Source organism: Chaetura pelagica, unplaced genomic scaffold (genome assembly GCF_000747805.2).
Source record: "Chaetura pelagica isolate M959 unplaced genomic scaffold, ChaPel_1.0 scaffold39, whole genome shotgun sequence".
Classification (NCBI taxonomy): Eukaryota; Metazoa; Chordata; class Aves; order Apodiformes; family Apodidae; genus Chaetura; species Chaetura pelagica.
The window spans coordinates 429,529-455,550 of record NW_009954614.1 but is presented as its reverse complement, the minus strand read 5'-3'; the positions used below and the strand labels follow the sequence as shown (position 1 = coordinate 455,550).

Genomic DNA, 26,022 nt, shown 5'->3' with positions numbered 1-26,022 from the left:
AGTTATGCTTTGACATGTATGTTACGGTACCATCAGATCATGAAGTCTTAAAAATTATTTTCACCATTTTCAGTGTTGGTCAAATCAAAAGCTACTTCAAATACTCTGATCATTCATAAAAGCTATGGACACTATAAATCTGACTTACAAACAAAATCACTGTGTCGATAAGCCTGCAGGGATGCAAGCAATTTTAAAATACTCCTTTGTTGTCTATTAGCAGTATAAAGTAAATACTTACTTTGTGTTTTTAAGTAATTTACATTGACCAATTTTTAAAATGTCACTTTAAAAGCTGTGTTGTGTATATAACAATTTTCTTAAGCACAAATGATGAAACACTAAGAAACTATAGAAAAGACAGAAAATACAGGCTGACATATTAATGTCTATGTGAAAGAGCAAATACAACCAATCTATTTTATCTGGGAATGTTAGTTAATTATGTTCTGTGGGGGAATAAGACACCTGCATCTCATGAGTGACTAAAAACACAGCTGTTAGGTGTTATTCTTTTGTAGCTTTTGAACTCTGTTTCTGTAGACAGTACAGAGTAGAATTATGTGTTATTCCCTTCTACATCTCTTCCATCTTTAGAGCTACATGCTGCCTATCAAAACAAAAACTGGCTACACCTCTCAAGATTTTTATGCAATGTATGGTCACAGGAATACTACTGGGTATTTTTCAATAATAAAACTCCTCAACTGGTTTTCCATTCCCAGAAGACTCTAGCTGTACCATTACGAAATGAAACAACGTCTGAAGAGCTTTTTTAGTAAAGGAATTGGTGTTGGCTGCCCTTCAGTTCTGTCTTATTTGATCTCCCCTTGATAACACCAGTTCTGAAGGAAGCTGTCTAGTGAATCAGGCACTCCTTCTGAGTATGTGTTCCTACTTGGGCCGATGCAGAAGCCCAGAAAGTCCTGGAACAAGTGAATGCTGTGCCCTTACAACACTGCAAACACACCATGGTGTGGGAGGAGCATTGCATTTATAAGAATTAACCCTGAAAGGATGTCAGAACCTAAGTTATAGTTAGATCAAAACCTCTGGGGAAGCAACAGTAGGAAAAGGCAGGCACACAACCTGTTCCCAATTAGGGAATTGTGAAGTCCTCACCATTTTTAAGGGACGCAGAGATTTCACATCTGCTGAAGGAATTTCAGATAGTGAGTCGCATTCTTGCAAAACCTTCATCTCTCCCTTGTAATTTAAGTCCGAATAAGCAAGCCATCTATAACAATAAGGATAAAGGACTTATTAATCTCATCAGAAACATGACAATTATTTTATTAAAGTTACTTTTCTTTTTGTACTCAGAGCTAGACAATGCATTTTTGATACTGCTAGCACATAAAAATCTTGTTCTATTTAAATACACTGATAACATCAGTGTTAAGATCTCAGATTCCCTTGCTCAATGCAAGCTAAATATGAATGGAAGAGCACAAAATTACCAATTTGTTCATTTACTTTCAGAAGCCAGTTTGTTACACTTGTGTATGCAAAACTAATGGCAGTACTGAGGATGAGATGCACCAAATTTACCTAGAATTGCCACCTGAGGAATTAAACAGCTTCTAACATCAATCTTGCTCATTTTTTTCAGTGGAATTTATTTTAAAAAATATCATTTACAACACTCCTTTGTAAAGCAGGATAGAATAATTTTAAAATGAAGACTTAAAGTGCTGAGACTCCTTCATACTGTTTTAAATCAGAAAGAAAGATTAATGTAGAAGTTGGACACCAGGTTAGTAGACCAAATAAGGGATGGAAGAAGAGGCACTGAGCCATATGGAAAATTACTTTCTTAAAACTACACACACAGACAACAAGAAGTTAAAAGTTAGAGTGAGTTTTACAAAGACTAAGACTTTGTTTTTAATTCCTTCACCACCCCAAGCTTCACACATACATTGTGACACTGTAGGAAGAAAGGAAGGCTTGGCTCCCATGGAAAATCACACTCAAGACTCTGTTTAACAGAACAGCTAACGTCATTCTGCAATGATGTACGAAAACAGGCACAGAAATGCCATACTTCAGGAATTGTCAAGTGTTGGCCATTTGCCCTGGAAACAGACTATTCTGCTCAATACAGGAAATCCTGGGCTACAGAGGGGCCTGTATCTTATTGCATCACCCCTGTCCAGAAAGTCAGGATATGGCTGCAGCTTGAGGAATGCTTGGATGATGTAATATTAATTTTCTGGTATTCAGCTATGGTGTTAACAGTTACAACAGGGTGGGTGGCTAGGGACACAGTATCTATCCTCCAATGAACTACAAGCTAATTATAGCTGAGCCACTTCTTCTATTTATAAAGCTATTCATGGATGGAATTATAGAAGACTTCTGCCAGCAACTAGGTGAAAAAAACTTCCAAAAATTTGGTTCTACTGTTAGAAGCCCATATAGCACAACACTGAAGCATAGAGCTGGGAATATCTAGTGTACGTTGCCTGATTTGTAGCAAAAACCCCCAAATATTGTTCCCCTTGCTGACTGACTTTCATCCCATGATGTTACCCCTCTACCTGCTGGCAAAATGCTACTAAAAAAGTTTAGTACTCACACTCCTGATTTGACACTTATATAAGGGTTTTTCTCAAAATCCAGTTCTTCTAAATTGGCAACTGCACTCTGTATGCAGATAGGTAGTCCCTCTGTCGTGGCTCCCACACAGAATTCTACCTCTGGAACATGACAGTCCTGTGGAAACAAATCAAAGTGTAAGGCTTATCCACACTTGCACAGTCTGCTCCACTGCGGCAGGGGAAGGACCAGTGGTGCTTCCTTCTTTTTCCCTGTCTTCTCACCCTTCTAACTTAACTCTGGGCTTCATAAGATGGGAGGTTTTAAAATTAATGCTGGGAGTTTTAGAAAAGCTAAGGGAAGTAAATTTCGATCTCCAGCTAACTTTCCATGAAAAACTACACATTTCTGCCTATTAGACTACCTTCAAAAAGCTGTAAAACACTCCAAGTAAAGGATCTGACAGTACTTACTGATAGACAGTGTATATAATATTGCTAATTTTTAAGACAGTGATTCCATGACACACATATAGATACACATGATGCATACATAACTAAAATTTCCTAGAGATGTCTAGTACTTCATTCCCACTTTCCCCACTCAGTGATAATTAGGTTCTGTAATACATCTGTCTACAGTTTCAAGCCACAGAAGTTCAATTTTATGTCATTTAAAATATATCTACAGCATATTAGACAAAGAAAGAAAAAGAAAAGTACTGGGAAATTCTTGTTTTGTTAAGTAGACCCTGTAACCATTTTTCTGTTACTACAGAGCAACAACTCCTGTTACCTTACTGAAGATTTTCTCCTGATAGATACTATGCTGGAGAGAACTTGTTAAACACATGATCTTCTCTACAATTTGCAAGGATTTTATTGAGCCACATTAGTTTCACAATATTTATATTAAATGCATTGCCAAAAGTTTCTTTCCCAGCATTCAAACACATCAAGAAACACTGAGGATCTTCTATAATGCCATGCTTGAGCAGTGCATTACAGAACAGTTGTCTTGTTTCAGTGAAAAGCATCTCATGTGCTTACAGAGTTTGCTCAGCTGCAGCTGGAAACCTTCAGTTCTCAGTGATAGCTTCACAGTGCCCTTTTCCTCATCCCCTTGACCCATGGGCCCAATTGCTTTAGCCCAAAGGACGTGGACAGCATAAAGAGACCTTGAAGTCCTGAACATGGCGGAAGGAAGATGTCCCTTGCATGTGCACTAGAGAAGGATGAGCAGCCGTCACCAAGGGTGCCCTCTGTGAAGCACCTGGTTACTGGATTTGCTGCGGACCCAGGCAGGGTCACATCATGACAGAGATCCCACACAGGCTGTGGCTTCTGCCAGACTCAAAAGGCAAAACACAAGAGCTTGCAAAGAAAAGCAGCATTAGGGCACAATAGCTCTTAAAGTTACAGCACGTCATCTCATGACAACACCTGCTTGTCTTCTCTTTTTACATAAGTTTTGAGCGGAACTTTCAAACGATGGAGTAACATCCCACCTAGAAACACAGCTCTTCTCTGTTAGCTAAGTTCTTTCAGTAGTTATTTAACTGTCAGCAATAAATGTGGCAAGTATAATAGATGGACTTCAGGATATTATTTCACTCTCCTCATGAGACCTGAAGTAACACAGTATACTGTTTTGGCAACTGTCCCTCATACATAATCCTGTTTCCTCTGTATTGTATGTTGCAAACAATGCACTTTATTTGTTTTCAGAACAAACACTGCAGTACCAGGATTTTTATTATCAGATGAGCAAGCACAAAAATCAGGGAAAAAGACTTCTAGTACAATGCTACTTTATGGCAAAGTACAAAGGAATACAGTTCCTCAATTCTAAGTTTATTGGTAGACAAGTTTAAAGAAAATCTCCTCATAGTTTCTGTAGGTATATGCACCTTATTACCTTACAGATAAGAAATATATTAAGTTCATTTTTTTTTTCTAATGATACCTGATATGTGAGAAGGCTGAAGTATGTGAATCCAACAATAAAGCTTGATATGGAAGATCATAAGTTGCACCTATAGGAATTCCACAAATAATTATACCAGACTCTCAATGGTTTCAGATAAATTCTGAATCAAAGCACCTACAAGACTAGACAAGTGGCAAAATAAAGTATCTTTGCCTGCAGGCTCAGACAGAATATGAGACAGAATATGTTTAATTTTAATTCAGTAGGAGGTGGTGTGTTGTTTTTTTTTTCATCTGAAGATTGGAAAAAGCCAGTCTGTATTCTCTTTTCAAGTTTGCTTTCCTGACTCGGAAGCTCACGAGGCAGGCTCCACCTCAACAGATGAAGAATGCAGCAGTTCTCCAAAGGATAGGTAAAGCACAAACACTCATAATAAAATCTCTCCAATTTATCACCATCTCTCTCCAGCAAAATTTTGACATTCATAAAAAAATCTGCTCATTGTGATGATATTTTTGTGTGCACTACATTAAGCCAACAAAGTCCCTTCATAAAACATCATGCAGTAAACTGAGGTCTTCATCAAAAGCAATTAAAATATCTACTTTTGAAGGCAATAGCATGATTGAAAGAAGTACATTTTCTAGGCACATTTTTTTAAGTAACATATTTTGATTGCAATACTGAGTTCAATTTACATATATCAATTCACAGACTGCAAAAAATGGTAAAATTTACTATTACTCAATGAGGTGAACATTATGTATTTTCCAGTGTACACACAAGTACTATGCCATTATATGGTTTAAGTGTGTAAACAACAGCTTGGTTAAGCATTTGCCCTAGCATGTTCATATTTGCCTGAATAAATTTAATAGGCATCATTACTTTCAGAGGTTTCTTTAACATGCCTAATAAAGCCACCATCCTTAGAAACAAAGTGAAAACCACACAAATATGATAGCATTCAGGTTGAGTACTAGATCCTTCAGTCCCAAGCCCTTTCATTTGCAAGGCGTCAAGATTTTCAAATAAGATATCCACATGCAAAACTACTACCACAGTGTTTCAGGCCAGATCCAAAACTGGAAAGTTTCCTCCCTGTACTCCTCTAGCCCTGCCACCCCCATCAAAAGCCGTCCAAACTCATGCCATGTTAGTTATGCTACTGGAAAGTCTTCCAAGGATAATACATAACCATAAAACACTTAGGTAGGTCACAGCCTCCAGGCATCCCACTCTGTCTTTCCTTTACTCTGTGGTACTCTCCTCCTACCTCCACAGAGACGTCCTGATGTGCCTGTGATTCCCCCATGGTCTTTTTTAGGAGCAGAGATGTTTACAAAAGTTCTTGCTAGCTCGCAGAGAACAGACACTTCTAAAACAGCAACACATCCCTCAACAGAAAGGTTAAGGCTTATTCTGAAGTCTTTAGACAACTCTCAAGACCTTAGCATTAAATACTCTTCAGTGGCATCTCACATTTTTCTAGTTTCACCGAAAGCTTCATCATTAGTGAGAGATTCAGAGCCTTCAACCCCTTCCAGGTGTTCTTGTCTGTTTACCTTTCTTTGGATGTAGGGTTAAAGCCCTAACAGCACTGTCAGGACTAAATGATTTCAGTACTGTTAGGTCTGAAGTGGTCAAAATAGCTGATTTAAATGAGGTAGCCTTTTATGTCAACAACATGACAAAGAATGACTAAAGTCTGGCTTCTTAAGTTAAATGCCAAAACAATGATGAGAGAAGAGTCTATTGAAAACCAGGCCTAATTAGTTCTGGTATTCACATGATTGCTTTTTAATACAGTCTAGACACGCATCCTACTTTTGATACACAGTTTGTTCTTACTATGTGTCAGCTTCTGCAGCATTTTTTATTTTAAATCTTATTCTCTGTTGGTCCTTCAGCCCTTTTCACTCATAATTCCTACTCTCAGTTATTCTGCTCAGTACCACTCTTGCTATCACCCACCACCGCCAAATCAAGTTACAGAACTCAACAGCACTGGTAGTAAAATAAAATAATATTAAGAAATTAATGAATACTGTCCTGTAAATACCAACTAGCAAATGAGACAATCTGAAGCTGCTGGGTGAACTGACAAAGTAGTCCCTGCTTGAATCAGTAACTTCTTGTCACCTAACAAACCTACATTACCAAAAGAAGCACATCCTTCATGTAATACTGTGAACATTCCCATTACAAAGAGCTTTGCTTACGTAAAGTCCACAAGAATCTATTCCTGGCCAACCAGATAGAGATTATAAACTACTGTTTCAGACCTCCTGTCACTGGTTTACAAGATCCCTCTAGAATGGAAACATCAGCAACTCTTCTCAGCTCTTGTTTTTGGAAAAGTAATATTTAGCATCCTCACTGGCCTTCTAGAAACAGATAGAAAAAGGCCTCCAAATCCATAAGATCAATATGGAGCAGACCAAAGAACTGACTTGGCTAAACAGATTGTGCTGCAGGAGCCTCACTGAGCCTGTGTGTGCAGGCAGTTTATGCTAGGCTAGGCTCATGTTGACTTAGCCTAGTGAAACTCAACATCCTCATTATTTCAAATAGGTCTTCATTTTACTAGTTGCACGATCTGTTCCTTTAGGATATTTTTTTTCCACTTCTAAATTCCTCCAAATTAAACAAACATGGATACATCTAATGCCTAAGTCAAGCCACAGGCTAACCACAAAGCTAACAGAACCTTTGCTTTTTGTGGAGACTTGAAATCAAATCAGAACACAAAGCTACTGGCAAACTGTTTCTCAGCAAACTAACATCTGCCAGTAAAAAAAATGTAAAATATTAAATGTACCTCATACCATTTCTTCAGTAAACATCTGTTTTTCTCTTCTTGGCAAGCCATTTTCTTCCAAAACATTTAGCCAATTTTCAAATCTCCTAACTCAAGGCATTTGAACAGCCACTAAACAAGCACCATAAAAACCCAGTTTAACAATCAGAAGATCAGCCAGACAGACAGGACACACAGCCAGTATGACAAAACTAGACAGCAGAAAAGCCACTGAGCTATGCAGCCTATGAAAAAGAGAATGACTGTAAAACATGTGATTCAACAGATCACACACACATGAGCTGCCTGAAAAAGCAACAGTGATTAGTTAATAAAAAAACAATGCCTAGGCTTTTTACAAACAAATAAATAAATAAGGTAGCACTTCGGAAAACTACCACCTAAAATTGGTTCCACAGCAGCTGAAGCACAACCCAGGAAAGAGAGATGCTTTCCCAAATCAAGGTGTAGAGGACAGAGCCCAGCTCGGTGAGTTCCACACCCACACTAGCTCCACTCCACACAGACCTATGGATTCACAGCCGAAGTCTTCCCAGCCAACCACACCTGCTAAAGCTTCAAGTTATATGAGAAATAGTGTTGATTACTGAACTCGTGTACTGTAATAAAGCTTTCCACCTGTGTTTCATAAACCACATACTGGAAGAACAACACTCAAAAACACTTAACTGTATTGCAAAGATTTTTATCATGCATGATGAAGCTAACCAGTGTTTTACCTATCCAAGGCTTTTCTTTGATACTCAAGACACACCCAGCTTCCCCCAGCTTCAGACCATAGTTTCACAAATTATCGTGGCATTTCTTTAATGAGTTAGCTGCCTTCCACATTATTGATCAATATTTATGTTCCATATTGGTCAAATGCTTTTAATTTGTTTAGCTCAAATAAAGGTTAACTTCATTATTCATGCCCTCACCTAGCCTCTTTTGAATTTATTTATTGTTCAGCCTTTAAGAGAACAAAAATTTCATATTGTTACGACATTATACTCCTGTACTGATGACAATAATGTTATCCATTTTAAAATTGCCTCTTTATCAACAGAAAAACATCACTTTTTCTGAAAAACTTTCACATTGCGATACAAATGGTATTTATCTCACAGTAAAGAGCTATTGCCCTGTGAATAATTTGAATGTTACGCTAAACAACAAGAGCACTAAGTCTTCGTAAATCACAAGATCTGGTAAATATATTCCTCATTCACTGAGCAACAATGGGTACACTGTATTTAGTTTTAGGCAATTTGATTCCTGTCTTTTCAACAAAATGCCTTTTAAACTTCTGGCTGTATGCCAAGCCAGATGCTGTAGGTATACCACTTGTCCACACGGAAATCCTACAAATGGCACAAAGATGTAGAGAAAGAAATAGTAACTTGTGTTGGCTACACAGCACAAATGGGATTGAAATCCCAGCTAGTAACATACAGACACAGTAGATGGTTTGGGCTTCAGATAAACACTTTGAAATAAATAAACTGATTCCATTTCATTCCAATTAACTGAACAGTCAAACATCTAACGGTAAGATGAGTCCCTGTGTCAGACAAAGGTGGTAGCAAAGAAAGATAATCCATTTGCTCATTAACCTCAGGAAGAAAGAGAAATTTATCTCAGCAAAAGCCCTGGACTTCATCCTGAAGGTGAAAAGTGTGATTCATACTAAATCTGAGTAAAATCAGAAATACTGCATACAAACATTGTCCATTACTAGCAATACAGCACTATCACCAACAGAAATTATATATGTATGTGCATATATTATTAAAAATGTCTATACCTTTGTTACGTGTTTGATTGAACCAACTGTGAGGTTTCTTTGATCATATTTCACTCCTGGAAGATCCCAAAGGTGATCCAGCACAGTCTCTCCTTCTTCTAGGACATACTTCTGACCCTGGAAGTTTGGTTTCTCATAAAAAATCCAACTGCAATAATGAGATCATGAAGTCAGTTGTAAGACTGTGGTTATGCAGCACCTTTGCTGGAAAGCTCAGGAATGAGCTCTTCTTTTCAAGACAATTATCAGCCCCTTCTTATGCCATCCCTCAGTAGTTACATTAACTTCAGACAAATGCAGGGCTTATACTTCTGTGCTTTTCAAGTAAAATACATAGTTCTCCTCCTCTAGGATGTAGATTAACATAACTTAAAATAGTAACTGCATAAAATTAGAGCTAAAGCACAATGGAAAAAAAAAAAAAGCCTTATTTCACCAGAACAAATACAGTAATTGACTCATCAAAACATGTTATTTCAGGCAGATACTATGCAAGGTATAAAACTATGTATGTACCAATAACAGCATTCAGTACTTCTTTGGATGTGAAAGAAATGCATGCAAACCAAATAAGGCTGCCTCAAAACTGCATAAATGTGACATGCATTGTTGCTATGGCTGACAGTCAGAAACATTATTTCTAAGTGCCACCACTTAAATTCCAATGCTACAATTGGCATGGTCCCAGCCCCAGCTTCCCAAAGCAAACATAGAAACACTTGCAAAACCAACCATTGATGTACTTGTATACCAGTATGCATCAACATTCCTCTAAATGCTACATTTTAAGTACCAGAGGTGTAATCCTGGTACCTCAAGGCCAGGCTGGATGGGACTTCGAGCAACCTGGCCTAGTGGGGGATTGGAACCAGATGATCTTTAAGGTCTCTTCCAATCCAAACCACTCTATAATTCTGTGATAAACAGCAGCTGAGATAGTTCATTTTATGCTCCTTTTACTGCAGCTATGGTATTATGAAACTGATATATAAATTAAAAATTTATTTGGCATACACATGCTTCTAGTGATGATTAGGGCTGTACTGTCTCAGCACTTCAGGTAAGAAAACTAAAAACTTTCTTGTGGTTCTGTTAGGAACTTTTGAAAACCACTCGCAGGAGAAAAAACTTTTTTTTTATACTACAGCATTTGAAGGCTTGTTTCATGCTTTTTTCATTGGAATCACTCTAAATATAAAGAAATTAAAAGACACTCTTGCAGATCAGGTGTGTGTCATAAATAAACAAAATGAAAAGACAAGAAAAACAGATACACAGTATTTTGGACTCTATTTAAATATGACCTGGATTTCTTACCATCCTCTAATTATCCTAAGTAATGCTCCAATGGGAAAGATCCAGGACGTGGTATCTAGCATATCAGAATTAACTTCTTGTTTACTTTTGTCAGCAGAAATATCATAAATGATAATCTGAAACAACATAAAATGCATACAAATGAGGGCCAATTTAAAAACAGAGTAATTTTTTGCTTGGAATAAAACCTATTTCACTCTGTGCCTGTTCAACTACACATTTTCTTCTTTTATAAAACACTCTACTGAACTAAAACCACAGTTGCTGACAGAAGTACAGTACAATTACTAGTAGCAGGATTTTTAATAGTATCTTCTTACCATCAGCATGAGCATACATAACTTCAGTTGCTTTCAATTAAAAAATTTTGGTATATGAGATTATTCCATGTATTGTATTGATCTATGCAAGATGAATTTTGCTTACCTTTCCCGGTCTTGGATTGTATTTGAGACTTGCCCTGTCAACGAGGTTCTGAAATGCAAAGCAGATGGAGATTAACATCTGCAACAGTGGCAAAAAGCCTGGACAGATTATTCTGGGCTCATTATTCCTATAAATGTATGCAACTGTCACTAGGAGAAACAACCAATATTTGTTTCACTGTCATTCAGAGTTGGTGTAAACAGTTTAACAGAATCAATGAGCAGAAAGCAGCAAGTGGTAGAAAGGAGGAACTATTACAGAAGCTGTAACTTACAGAAATTAATTACCCTTTCCTAGCAAACCATAAAATGCATGTCTTAGCAGTGGCAAAACCTCTAGCACAAACTGCAGTATTCCAACATGATGAAAAGACTTTCTTCAGTTACACATTCAGTCTATGGAGCCTTTTCAGTTTCTCAATATTGAAAGAACTGTTTCCATACCTTCATCTGCCACAGCTTTAAATAAACTAAATGCTAATGTACAGAAGCTGTTGTATTACTTATTTGCTAACTGAGTTACAATTTGTAGAACATACTGTGACAAAACAATCAAACAGACCAGTAAGCAGATATTTTTTGGACAACACAGCTCTACTAATTGTAGAAGTGGAAGAACTGAAAGAACAATTTTCATACAAAAGGCAAGTCCATAATCTTCAGTTTGAAATGTCCTTAACAAGGACAAGTCTGTGTTTTACTATTATACAGACTTGCTAATATTTATATTTTCTTATTACGTTTTCTATCATCATCTCCTGTTTTACAATTACATCACTTCCATTTCTGTTCTGAACCAAGAATATGTTTTCAGAATTATTTTATCAGAAGACTTTTTGTTTTTAAAATTATGATCTTAAACAGACTAATTACTTTTGCTTATGATTAAAGCATTAATCTTAAGAAGAGAAAAAGGAGAAAAGGGAGACAACACTTTTGAATCTGTACTAATCAATTTGATTATTATATGACACAACATCTTACCGTCGACAATTCTTGTAGGTTTGGCACATTGCTGTCTTGAGACCAATGAATCTTTGGCTGCAACATATCCTGGAGAATGCTTCCAAATCTGGTACCCTTCTCAGAGGAGGTATTGCTAGCAGATTTCAAATACTGGTAGTACACACTTGTAGGAGAATGCTTTAGAGTATCATCAACTTTCTGTGAAACTGGCTCACAAGATGTTTGACTTGAAGAAGCTGCACCTGGAAACAGTTCTGGTTGCTCCTTAGAGTCAAGCTGTTCTTTTGGAAGAAAAAATGGTTGTTCAGGAAAAAATAACCCATTTTGGTCATTAGATTGAAGGGTTGTTTTAAAATGTTCTCTCCACTGACTGGAAAGACAGTCATCTTCTCTTTCAACATCAAGCATACTTTCCTCATATGTTGATTCTTCCTCCTCATCCTCCACCCCCTCCTCCTCCTCCTCTTTACTGAACTGAGTAGTAAATTGTAAGCGCTCAGAAACTGACTGGAGAAGGGAAAGCACAGAAGTGTGGTCAGTGTTATCTTTTGATATTCCACTAGGATGGCCCTCTGGAGACATGTCTGTGGAAAGTAGGTCTTCCTGGGAGCTGTCATCTTCATATATTGGAGACAAAGAGAAAGGATATACTCTATAGCGCTTGGCCTCCACGCTCAGAAACGACTCTGAGCTACAGCTAGCTGTTGCTTCACTCAACTTGTTATCCTTGCCATAAACACAGTCTGACTCATGTCTATTCTTTGCTCTGTCACACATTAAATAATCTAGATTATCTGAAGGCAAATCAGAAGAAGAAAGCAAACCAGCTTGCTTATCATTGGCAGAGACAGATTTGTTCTCGGTTTGAAGTGCACCTTCGTAAATGATAGTAAAAGAACTGTTTTCCCACTGTTCAATTAATGGAGAAAAGGCCAAAAGATCTGCTGATTCCTTCATGTCATTGCTGCAGTCCAGACTATTCCCTTCAAGCTGATCCTCTCTATTCATGTCTTGATCCTTCACTTGTACCTGCTTCAGATTCTCATTATTCTGGGCAGAGACTGTGTTGAAGTTGTTTTCCCTGTCACTGTCCTCTCCAGTAACAGACAATTCAGGTACAATGAACTGAGTATTTAATCCAATATTAACCTCTGTTTTCTCACTCACTCTTTCTGTTAGTTCCTTTTTACTCTCCACTCCATTTGAATCTTCTAAGGTTTCTTTTACTTGTGCAGGTACTTCGTCTGCAGCCTCTTTTCCACAGTGTTCACATGGACTGTACTCTGCACTGCTTCTCAGAGACCCCTGAGGACTGCTTTTGTCTTTGGATTCACTCTGCATGACGAGTGAATCTCCATCAGGCACAGAAGATGACAAATTAACATTTACAGCTGGCAGCAAAGTGCACTCAGGCGTATTCATATTATTGCATGAATCTTTTAACTGTGATAGCAGAAGAGTCTCTTCAGGCACAGGAGCATCTCTATGTATTACATGTAAAGATCCATCAGATTTTCCACTAGTTGCTGATGATCCAGCTTTGCCACATATCTCTGCTGCAGCCAGATGTTCACACACCTTTCCATTATGTCTCTCTTTTGCTAGTGTAATAAGATTAAACTCTGGCCTTTCTGAATTATCCGTGGGTAGAAATCCATTTGTTTGATACGCAAATGCATTATTTGGTATCTTTTTACCCCTTTGGGGCCAATCTATACAATTTTCCATACTATTTGCAAGTAAAGGAGAACCTGAGCAATCCACCTTTTCACAGTTCTCAGCTACACTTCGAGCTTCCATCTTCTCTGTTGGTTTTTGTGTTTTGGCAGGTAACTTCATATCCAGCTTTAACATATTTGGGGTTTCAGCCTTAGGTTTAGGCTCAATTTCTTCAAAAGGCCTCTTACTCTCACTGCCTTGCCACTGATGGGATGCCAGTTTTTGTATGGCTGAGTTAATGACTTCATCAATTATTTCTTTGGCTTTTAGTGCTAGTGCACTATGTAGGTCAATTTTATCAGGGATGTAAGATAATATCTTTTCATCTTGGTTATTTGTATCCACTGTTTCATTTCCTGTAAATGAAGATGAACTTCCTCCACTGCTCTCCTTAAAATGTTTAAATGAGTGCACAGCTGACTGGATTTCTTCTGCTTCTAGCTGTACAGTTTCAACCTTCTGAACATTTTGAATATCCATATTTACTAAACCACCCTTGCTCCCACAAAGCTGGCAGACACTAATGGCTTGTTTTGCTATGATTTCTTCTATAGCTAAGTGTAAAACTGAGTCCACTATTTCTTCAGCTTTTTTAAACAAAACAGCAGCATATTTTAATTTGGCACATTCTTGTCCCTTCACATCAGTATCTTCCTGTACTTCCTCAGAACGGAGCTCATTTAACTCTGGAGGTGCAGCAGCTGTTTGATCATCCATCACAGAAGGGGCTTCTAAGACAGCAGAAGCATGGCTACCAAGATTCGCCTGTCCTACAGCATTTCTACATCCACTCTCAGTACAGGCTGACTCAGATGCCATTTCCAGAAACTTCAAAGTGGGTGATGGCATTGCTTGTGCCAAGACACTGTTCTCAGCCTGTTGAGTGGAGGAGGCCTCCTCTGCCCCATCACCGCCACTGGAGGAATAGCTGCTCCCCTCAGCAATGCTTGATGTTTCCAAGCCAGAAATGGAAAGACTGGAGGCTTCTCTAGATTCCAGAGTAGGTGAAGAGTGCCTGGGGATGCAAACACCCCCCACATCTAGTTCAGTAGTATAGCAATCAAGCACAGTTAGAGTAAGCTCAGGTCCAAGAGAACCAGCTGGGCATGAAGCTCTCAGGCCTCCTGAACGAAGTGACGCCTCCGTTATTCTGACCTCAGGGATTATTCTCCTAAACTCACCATCTGGGAAAATTAAGCTATCCTGTACAGAAGCAGCAGGCCATCTAGCAATCTGGCCATTTTCAGAGCTAGTGGATGGAGAAGGCATTTTTCCTTGGTTGTCAGCTGAAGAATCAAGTACTGTGGGTGGTATCCTAGGTTTACTACTGTTGTCATTCTTGGAAGAAAAATTAATACACCTATCTTCAGAAACAGGTGGAGATTCAGCAGTGATGTCTAAATCAATGTCTTTTTCACAGATTAAAACAGAATGGTTAGTCAAAGGTCTGTCTCCATACCTCAAGGCAGAATGAGAAACCTTTAGAATGTTTTCTTGTGACTTAAAAATAGGAGAGGAAAGTTCAGAGTTGCAATCAGAAGGAACAAGAGCAACTTCAGTCACACCAGCCTTGTCGATTTCAGAAGTATCAAGAATATGATCATGTGTCCTGTCAATGCTGATTAAAGGGCAACGTGCAGGCTTTGCTGCGTTATCTTCTCTGAGTTTCACTAATGCCTTTACTGGAATGTCTTGGTCAGTTTCATGGGAAACAGGACCACAGTTGTGGATGGGAACTGAGTTTTCCAAGAGGTTCCTCTCCATGGGCTCGAAGCATTTGCTCTTCTCACATTCAAGGTCAGGACAAAAACTAGTTTCCCTCACATCTTTTAAATTGACTTCTCTTTTCCCTATAGTTTTATTTTTGGTCTTGCAGCTAGGATGAGGAGAAGCTGAGCAACAGCCTCCAGTGTCAAGAGAAGACTCGAAAGTAACAGAGAGAGGTGCTGTCAGCTCATCAAGGTTAGATTTCACACTCTCGAACCCATTTATGCGTGATAATACATTGGCACTATTCTCCACTGCAACTTCAGATAAAACCTTCATTGTTTCCACATCCTCAGTTTCTAGACAAAGTAAACCAGTCTTTGGTGGGGCAGTATCTTTGGAATTCTCTGCAAGGATTAACCGGTGATCATTTTGTATGTGTTTAGGTTTCCCTAATGCACTCAGTTCTTCATTACAAGTCCCCCTGTCCATGACTAAGTCTTTATCATTTTTAAAAGATGACGCTGAAGCAACAAAACAACCTGCAGCTATACATTTTTCTCCTCTGGACTCTATACTGAGTGAAGAGGATATTTGTTCACTAAAAGGTAAAATAGCAGTAGCAAGAAGTTTCTGTGGATTTTGCTCTCTTTCTACAGGTGCCACAATTTTCTGTGTATCACAATCTCTTGGATCACTATCTTTTTTTCCATTATCCATATGCTGATCTGCTTGCTGCTGAGATATAGTGATACTGGAATGAAGCATCTGGACATCAGATGTTAGCTCCGAGTGACTACCTATTTGATGATTACAGCAACGTTCTCCCTTCCTCAACTGTAGTTCTTCATTAACTGTCTTATCTTTTGATTTGGGTGAATGTAAACAAGAATCCTGCATTTTTTTTATTGACTCCTTACTAGCTGCTATACTACAGTGATTATGCAAGTTAGAAGCGGCATTTTGGTTTGCCTGAAACAGAGCTTCTGCATCTCCCAACAGTTCAGATTCTTTTCCCACCAAATCATTTGTAGAACTCATTTTAAGGGAACTGGCAATATGGGAAGTAGAATTGGTTACAATCTCACTGTTTCTACTATTAGATAACAACAATGAATCTAGTGAATGTGTCCTTCTAACTTTTGTTGCATCTAAAGCAGGTGCATGTTTTAAGTCTGTATCATGAAACGATTCCATAGATGAAGTTGTGACCTTTGCAGTTATTTCATGTTTACTGCTACCCCAGCAATGCTGAGCTTTACCAGACGTTTTTGTTTCCATTTTAAATGCAGCAGAATTTACTATGACACTGCCTTCATGATCTTTACACTCCTCTTCTCCATTTTCTTTTATTAAGTGTCCTGATTCTGGAGAGACAGTTGTTTGGATTTCTCCATTTTCTTTGCCCTCTGAAGCATTTCTGTTTTCCGTACTTTCTTCTCCTTTTTCAGTCTTTTCTGCTTGATTCTTCAGCAGCTGCCTGATCCTTGCAGAACCTCGATATGTTGCATAACTGACTGCAGGTGCCTCTGGCTTCCGATGCCTCTGCCTGTAACAAGGATCACCATTATCAGCATAAGACAGACTATCTAAACAACTAATGTGATAATAAAGGTCAACATAAACTGTAGATGATGTACAATACTGCTTTCCTCCACAGGTTAGCACAGAGTCTAGACTTCATGCAATACAATTTTCCTCCTTCTTCTGCTATTCCTAAATGAGGATTTGTATGAAAAAATGAAACACACACTACTTTTTACTGAAAACACCAACTTAAACTACAAGCAAAAGCAGATGTTGCTATAAACAACTCATAATTTGCTTTCTACTAGAGGATGGAATTACTATTTACAAATGCCATTGCAAGTAAATGTTTGCAGTGACAGAAGTAAGTGTACTTTTGTGAAGATGTTATACCCTACTAAAGCAGGTCAACACTTTAAAAACTGAAAAAAATGTGTTGTATTCATATTGATTAAAATAGTAAATTGAAATGTAATTTTTTTACCCAAGCTCTCCACATATCTTAAAGTAGCAGGACTTGGAGAAGCCAAACATGTGGATAACAGAAACTATACAACAGGAAATGCTTCCTGAACAAGGTGAAGGAAAGAAAGTGAATGGAGATCAGTTAAGATTGAAGACTGCTTCAATGATGGAAGAAATATCAAAGTGAGCAACCTAAAAATGTGACAAGGAATTGGTAGATCTAGCCATCATCTAGACAGTCATCTGTCAGAAACAGAGTAGCAAAAAAAAAGTGAATGCAAAACCTAACAAATGAAAGAATCACCATGAAAAATAACTGTGATCCTGATCTGTGGCATTCAGAATACACAGTGCTTGTCTGGAACAATCCAAGAGATAAGTGATGGACTTTGGCACTCAGGATATCTGTTGTCTGTCTTGTGGATTAAACACCTGTTGATGAACTAAAGAGATGTCTCAGCAACCCACCCAACCATTTTACTTCCCCTCCTGCGAGGAGTACCTGAGAACTGGGGAGTTTAGTGTGGGACATGCTGAGACCGGAGACAAAGGAGTTCTACAGCTGGCGCTGGGAGCAGAACATCCAGTGATAACCAGGCCTTGATATGAAAATCACCGACTTAGCAGGACAAGACAAGGAGTACCAGTCTCAAGCCACTTCCTAGGACCAAAACTCCACTGCAACAAACTAATCCTGTGGTGCCAGTTGACTCAACCTCCTCTTTTGTAATGGTTGATCCCATCAATTAGCCAAAGACTACGTAGCCCCTGGCACCATACCTGCCCCTGCTATCACAGAGAAGACAGAAGGATTTTCTCCCTTATTCAGGGAAAAAGTGGGGGTGCAGTGGGCAAGAACTGTATAAAAATCTGGGACTCTGTGGGTGCATTCAAAGCACTTCCCCACCAGGAAACACTTCCCCACCGACGACATCGCTGGACCGTGGGTGGTAACTATGCTCTCGCTTCCTGTCCTCTGTATCTTTGCTTTCTCCTTATTTTCTGTCTCTGTTTTCCTCCCTGTCCTATCCACTCTAGGGACTTTTGTTGTGTTACTGCAATAAAAGGTTGTTGTGTGCATGACATCTGACCTTGCTTGTGTCTTAATTTCACCATTTGGGATCAGCTTTATAAAAAATTGCCACATATCCGACCGTGACATTAATTGGTGTCACGGACAGGATCGAATTGTGACATGGTCCTTAAGTGCTTTTTCTGATATACTAAGGATAAATTCAGAGCCTTTTACTTTGCATTTTCTGAAGAAGCAGCTTTTCTTCTTTCTTAAAACTAACAGACATCACAAATACCTTTCTTCCTAATTCTGCTCTCCTTTCCCTCTGTTTTTTGTTGTTGGTTAAAGAACTGTTGCAAAAATTGAGCAATGACAATATGAATGTGACCATCAGCTTTTCCATTCCTCTGCTTAGGACAAAGCAGATGCTCAGACTATGCTTAAAGTCTGTTTTGCCTTTGTTCTTCCAAAGCCTTTCAAACTCTTATGTAGTCTGATCCCATGTCTGCTAACCCAGCGACCAGAAGTGGCCATTCACCTGTCTGGGAAATTGCCATACTCCTTTCAAAAGAGTCTCTTGAAAAAAAGGAGCTAGTTAAGGCTTTGATTTCTAATACAAAAACATTGTGATAAGTAAAACACATGTTAAAAGCTTTTTTAAAAGCTCCTTGCAGCTTATCTTTAGTTCACATTTATTGAGAAGTTATTACTGCTAGAGCTGAAGACAATTTCAGTGACAAATAGAATATTCCTAAGGAATAGAAATTTCTAAGGAAAACTGAATAGCAAAATAAATAATTTTGAGAATAATTTGGTAGCTATAACTTCAAATATTGTCTGTATCTATAGTGAGTACGTATCCTCTCAATAGGTAGAAAATAATATAAAAATGGAGTGGATTTACCAGCCTAAAATAGAATCTCTTTTTTTGTCATGGTTTTAAAGGACCAGATTCATACTTCAGTATTAATTTTATTTTGAAGAGGGAACTTAGTTGTGATTTTAAATATTAAGCTGCTTCCTTGAGCAATATTTGAACATGCAAAGAGTATAAGTGAACTAGAGGTGAAATTATTCATACTCTTAAACATTAAAAGACATATAAACATTAATTTATATTAATGTTTTACATTGCCAGGTATATTTAGACTAATGCCAAAGTATCTGAACAAGGAAACTCAAGACATTATAAGAATGTAAAAATTGTAAGAATGGTTAAATTTATTGTAATCCCTGATCAAGGCTGCAGCAGAATCTCAGTATAGGGTTTATTAACCAGGTAGATTAAGTTATAGAGGAAACAGGAAAGTAAAAACACTATGTCTCCCAAGCATTTGCAAAGTTAGATGCCTACATTTAGCCTTCTATACCACTAGTTTGGTTTCCAGAGATACCAACAGTGGTAGCTGCTAAACATCACACTTCCTATTTGTTTCAGCTGCCTTCACAGCTCTTCAAAGAGATACACACATTTCTGAGAGGAAAACAAAATCTAGTTAGAGAAAGAGTAGTAGAGAAAAAAATAAATTTGCTTGTTTCCCTTAAAAAAAATTTATACTGTTTTCCACTTCCTCACAGAAAACTTTCTTCTACATTAGATACTTTCCAAAGCTCCAGAGATCCTAAAAATATTAGGAAAAGGATTTGTTGAGTTCTCTAGTACATTACATTCAAGCAGACAGAGACAGCCATAACAAAAAAAAAAAAAGAGTCTTACAAATGTAAGACCTGATCATACTCTCATTCAGAATTAATTTTACTGAGTACTCTCTCCTACTTCAGTTAAGTCAGAATGGGATGAAAATGTTTCAAATAACCACTGTTAACCTTTTACAAAAACCATAAGCTGACCCCATGCTTTGGCCAACCTAAAAAATAAGTCAGTCTACAACTGTCCAAAATGCAGAGAAAATTCCTTTTAAGAAAACAATCAGAACACAGGTTGGCACCAATCCTCCATAAAAGTTCCATGAATTCTTAAAAAGGAAAATTATAACAATACATGTTTAAAGTGCACACAGCAATGGTATTGCAAGGTACCAAATACTAATTTCCACCACAACAAAGGTACCACTTTGAATGAACGAACAGCTTGACAATTAACTCTTAGTGAGTGTTTCACTCTTCTGTTGATACTTTGCCTGATACACGGTGGCAACAAAATAGAATGTATCTATAAACATGTGGCAAGAATTAGTGCTCTGACAAACCTGGAAAATGTCCTATTTATCTCCCACACGCACGTTTGCCTTCAAATATCTCCCAGTAACTCAGCATTTCTTAAACCCAAAGCATCCAGAAATGGGACGAACAGGTTGATTTTTCAGAATATTGTCTACACAGGAATGACAAGGAGAACCCAGCATGACAATGTGCTGTATTCACACTGATTTGAGCCACAGATCCCAAAGAGTTATACCATTTATTATACGTGGTCAGGCAAAATAAACATTCTCAGTTTCTCTTTGCCAACGTGGTGCTTTTAATAATTTCTCCCAAACTCTTATTGCTCTCCCTTTGTATTCTGAGGATAGTTTTATCCTCTAACTGATTAATTTGAAGTCTGAATAAGACTCAGAGGGATCTGCCCTGTGCACAAACCCAACGCTGACTAGTACTGGCTACAGCACCACTTCAACTGCAGAGCCTTATGCTGTAGCTGCCCTCTGCCAGCGTCTCCTAACACACAGCTCTGCTCTCCTCCAGACTTGCCTCTACCAAGGGTTTCTGCAGTGGATGCTATTTTAAAAAGCAACCTCTCCTCCACAGAGAGGCAACCTCAGGTTCTCTGGCCTTTGATAAAGAATTCGATGCTCAGCATATTATAAAAATTTTGTCAACAGACCTTTTAGTCCTAACGCATTTACTTTTAGAGCACATAAAAATGTGTTCAACATAAACACTTATGAAACAATGAGACATTAAAAAAAATGAAAACCCATGTCCCTGTGAGGCAGCAGCAATTCAGCTGTAAGTCTTATGAAACACACTTAGAGCAGGTTGTGTCACAGAAAATCTTTTGAATGTGTCCCAAGAGGCTTGTTTCATAGACATGAAAAGTAACAAGTCATTGCTGATTACTAAAAGAATATGCCAATTCAGAACCTACCTTTAAAACTGCTTTTTTTTTTTTATTTTTTTAATTCATATGAGAACAAAGATGACATCCTGATTATACACAGAACCCAGTGTATATTCTGTCACATATTTCAAATACTGGGAAATTCCTTCTTTCCCTTCTTCACAGGAAGCTATTCAATTCCCTATAAAGCCTTAATTCAGTTTCACAAAAGACTGACAGCAGCAAGAGAGGATGTCAACAAGAGTTACATTAAATTTGTTAAAAGTAGGTGCTTGTAGAGATTTTTTTCTGATCAGAAAGAGAAATAAAAAGTTCAAGAGGGGCAATCTCAAGGATGAGAGGGGAACATTTGACATCTCATATGACATCTTGTGTAACTTGCCCCAAAAGTGGCATTAGTTATAAAACAATCGTGTTAGGTTTTGAAGGCCTGAAGCAGGAAGAAACCCACCATTGCAATGCAGCTCTAAAGACTACATTGTTTGCATCTTTTCCAGCTGAAGACTGTGACCTCTCCAATCTTTATACTTGTACCACACAAGAATGCAGAAAGCAGACAACTCTATTTTCAAAGATAGAGGAAGACCATATAGCATGGTACAACACTACATGGATACAGCACCTGAGATCCTCAGGCAGCACAGCATGGCATCCACAGTAGGAAGCCCTGCAAAGGCATCACTGCTTAGCTCAGTAGCCCAGGCTCAGCAGTGCCAAAGCACGAGCATACTGCTGGCTGGCCTGTTTCTGCAGCATGCAGCACTTTGCTCTCCCAAAACATGCTATGGCCATTTTTTCCTTTTACCTCACTCCTCCCGATGTTTTCTCCACAGCCCAGCAGTCTCCTGCTTTTTTGAGCATGTGCACATTTCCCCTAATCTTCTCTCTCAGACCCCTCAGAAGTAGTTCCCAGAGCAGAGATCTGCAGGCTACAGGCTGAAAACCACTGATCTAAATCAGTATGTCTCTTGTGGTTTCTGTTTACCCCTCCCTAACTATTTTAAAATTATTCTATTGTTTATTTTTTTTCACTTAGCTTTTTTTCTACTGCATACTTAACTGACAACTTAAAAAAAAAAATTATTAAGGTCCTTTGTCTGGAAACAATTGTTCTAAAGTCACTTTGAAAAACCTTCTGGAGGAATCCAACTTGCTCAGCCAGCTGGTTTCTACACTCATGTCAGATCTTCATAAATGGAAAAAATAAAAGTCTTATTGAAAAAAAGATACTGTAGGCTAACTGAAAAGTTGTCATACACAACTTAGATGAAAGAAATTTATTTTTTAGCTAGAGGAGATAGATTTATCATTTAAATCTGAAGTTTTAAATACTTACTGTCCTAGGACTTCACAATATGTATTTCAAAAGGTCAAAAGTTTGGTTGAACAAAGTGATATGCACACTGTTGATTCTGCAGGAAATTTCAAAGCTAATGTTCCATAAGAACAATTAAAAGTCAATGACAATTTTAATAGAAGCAAATGCGGTCTCTATGACCTTGGAAGGAATGCTTTTCCTTCCCCTTGCCCTTCATGCTATTACTTCTTGATTATCTTCCACATCTGGGAAAGCAACCTCACTCTTTTGAATCTGAAGGAAGCAAGCACAGATTGAGGCTGACACAAAACACCAGCAGCTGCAAGATCAAGACCAGCACAAAGGGCCTGGGATCACTCCAGGCTCTCTGCTGACATCTTTCCCCAATACCTAGCAGCAATGAACCTGTGGGAAGCAGCCATGCACACCTACCTGCCACACAGGTCACCCAGCTCCCCCCTTCCTTCACCTCTCTCCCTCTCAGATTTTCAGGAACTCAATTGCCTGTGACCTGCCTCTTCCAGGGAGCAGGGACAAGTACAGTTTGTGCTGCCTCTGCAGCAGTTTGCCATGTGCTGCCTCACACTGATGTGCAAGGAGGGGTAATAAGATGCTGCAAATCCCAGTGAAAAGCAAACTGCATTTGGAAAATGGATAGTTCAAAGCTACCCTGTGAGAGATAGCCTTGCCTTTGGGAACAGAGCTGACACAGGCATGGAAAGGACTATGGGAGACCATCCAATTCAACCCCTGTTCCCAGCAGGGACAACCAGATCAGGGTGTTTGGAGCCTTGTCCCACCACTTCCGAGCACCTCTGAGAATAGACTGACAGGACAGGAGCACTGTGCATAAGCCCCAGGGTTTGACCAAAGTCATGGTGAAAACACATTTCCCAATATTCCAGGTTCCTGTTTCCTCTTGTCCCAAAAGCCTGTGTCCTTGAGAGGAGTCTGTCTCCATCTCCTCTAAGGTCTCCATGAGACCTGTGAACACCTGTAAGGTCTCCATTTAGCCTTCTCTTAAAGCTGAAGAAAGCTACTTCTCTTGGTCTCTCCTCAAATGTAATAAAGAATTAAAGTTAAGACACCCCTCTGCTCTCAAGCAAGAGTGCAGCTTCAGATATGTTAAGGAAACCAAAGGGTTTGACTTCAGGATGCCAGAAAAAAATATTACTCTTCTCTTCTATGTACACTGATTCTTAAGGGAGTTAGCCAGATAGATGTGTCAGCAGGAGACCTGCCTATGAGCGTTACACAGGTGCTGAGCATGCACTGAAGAGACAACCAAAGGGCTACCTGTTCTAGCAGCCCACCTACCTACTTGAAGCAGGAACCCCATGATACCTTCTCTCTGATGCTACTTGCCACCCCAACAACAGTAAAGATGAAGGTATGAGGCTTAAGCCCTTGACAAGTAAAGGTCTAGGAGACCTTAAGAATTACATTGCAGGTAGCTCCTTAATTTCAAAATCACACTGTAATATGTTACTTCTAAGACACAGTCTCTATTAATCAAATACATTGCACAGTTGAACAACCCTATTAGAAAAGTTCAGTGGAAAGAACAACCCAGTGAATTAATTTTCACCTAAATTAATTTAGCTCAATTTTGCATCATGCATCTGTTGTGAATTACTATTAAACTAAGGAGCTTTCATCCTTCAGAAACACAGGAATCTTTGCTTTGGTGCTGACAAGGACCTTTCCCTTGGATCACATCCCAGCTCTGGGGAGGTTCCCTTCTCTGGCAGGCAGGCTTGGGCCTGCACTTCTACAGCAGAGCCCCAAAATCCACCCATCCCATTGTTGAAAGAGGTTGCTCAGCATAGCACCTGTATCCTCGGTTGACCCACAAAGGCTTGAGCTCACATGAAAATTTGAAAGTGAGTAGTGTTTAAGGGTAGCTTGTTCAAATGAAGGCATGCATAGGGATGTGTTTGGAAGAAAAGATTTAAGAATAACAAAGCCCTCTTCTTCAGTGACCTAACACTAAAACCTTCCATGGGAGTTTGGATATGCCCTGCAATCGCTGCTGGAAGCCTCCTCCACAGTTCAGCAAGAGAATCAGGGGCAGGATGACCCTGACCTTTTCCCAGGACAGCCTTCTAAATCAATTTTGGGGCGTATCTGGCTGTTCTAGAAGGGTGGAGCTACCCACATAGTTAAGACTCCAGTAGCAGCAATGACTCCCTGTCCATCTCAGCACCAGCAACTGAACCTTGCTGCATGTCCATGGTCAGTTTCTGAAGGCAGAAGCCAGAAAGCCACCATAAGATGAACTAGTACATCCCTCTACCCTTTCCCCATTTCCCCACACCACAATGCATACCTCTGCCTTCCACTCCTACTTGGGCTGCTTCAAGTGTCCTTGTAGCAAATTACATCAGAGAATTAAGACCAAAAGTAACCAATCCAAGTCCAAACAATAGTGCTTGCAGGCATGCAGGGCAGATGCTAGCAGGACCACCCAGGGTTCACAGCTGTTCACCTCTTACTACAAAGAAAAGCAGCTGTCTCTCCCATCTCTGACAGGCTGTATATTGCTATATAACTACACATACTTGTCCATACAACGGGAATCTTTAAGCAGATATTGTTATAATAGAAGTAATCAACACAGTGCTCTTGTGTTTGTCTTACTGTCATCCCCCAACAGATGCTTTCAAAGACGGATGGAAACTTACATGCTGGGTGTACACTTATGGTTTTAAATGTTCAGGTCCTGTGGTAAAACAGGTCGTGGGAGGCAACTAGAGAGGACACAGCTCTGATCACAAGATTGATTTTATTTCAACAAATGCAGTAGCAGTGGCTTCCCCACTCTGCCAAATTCTTCCTCAGGAATTACCTGGCAAGACCATTGCTTACAATGAAATGAATTATGTAGAGCTGAAGGATTCTAGGAGATGATTTTCTGACAGAGCAAAATGAAAGGACAGGTTTTTTACAATACTAAGATGGGAAATACCATGCAGTTAGATGTATAGCAACTAGTTCACTAGAGTTTACAATAAAAAAAGCCTAAACCCTCACTATAACACAGTGACTGTAAATGGTCTGACATTTGTCTCTCCTCAGTGCTAGCTCCCTTTCTGAAACAGCTTGCAATGCTCTAAATTATTACAAGGAGTTGACTTCTGGTAGGCTGTGAAGTGTAAAAATATACTGCTACGAGCACTTGCTTTTGAAATCAGCCTCTCTCCTCTTCTACTTAAGAGTTAAAAAAAATCCTTGCAGCTGTGCTGTTGGGAGCTCATTCTAACTTCCAAATCCACAAAAGGAGTCAGGATCTTAAATATTCCTCTAAACTGGGCTATTAGCCCCTTAACCACTGGTGAGGATTTTATAAGCAAACCATTTAGAGTGGGTGCAACTTTGAGTCTCATCTCATGAGCCATGTTCAG

The 26,022-nt window shown here is 39.0% G+C and overlaps 1 protein-coding gene across 1 annotated transcript in view; it reads right to left on the bottom strand.

The window, feature by feature from the left end:
- CRYBG3 (beta-gamma crystallin domain containing 3) overlaps positions 1-26,022 on the bottom strand; it is a 100,842-nt gene that overhangs the window by 36,284 nt on the left and 38,536 nt on the right. The window contains exons 3-8 of the mRNA XM_010005500.1: positions 11,804-16,262; positions 10,821-10,868; positions 10,395-10,510; positions 9,078-9,225; positions 2,582-2,718; positions 1,123-1,237 (exon numbers count right to left, since the gene is read on the bottom strand). Of these exons, the coding sequence (XP_010003802.1) occupies positions 1,123-1,237; positions 2,582-2,718; positions 9,078-9,225; positions 10,395-10,510; positions 10,821-10,868; positions 11,804-16,262 (5,023 nt within the window). The remainder of the gene's footprint in view (positions 1-1,122; positions 1,238-2,581; positions 2,719-9,077; positions 9,226-10,394; positions 10,511-10,820; positions 10,869-11,803; positions 16,263-26,022) is intronic.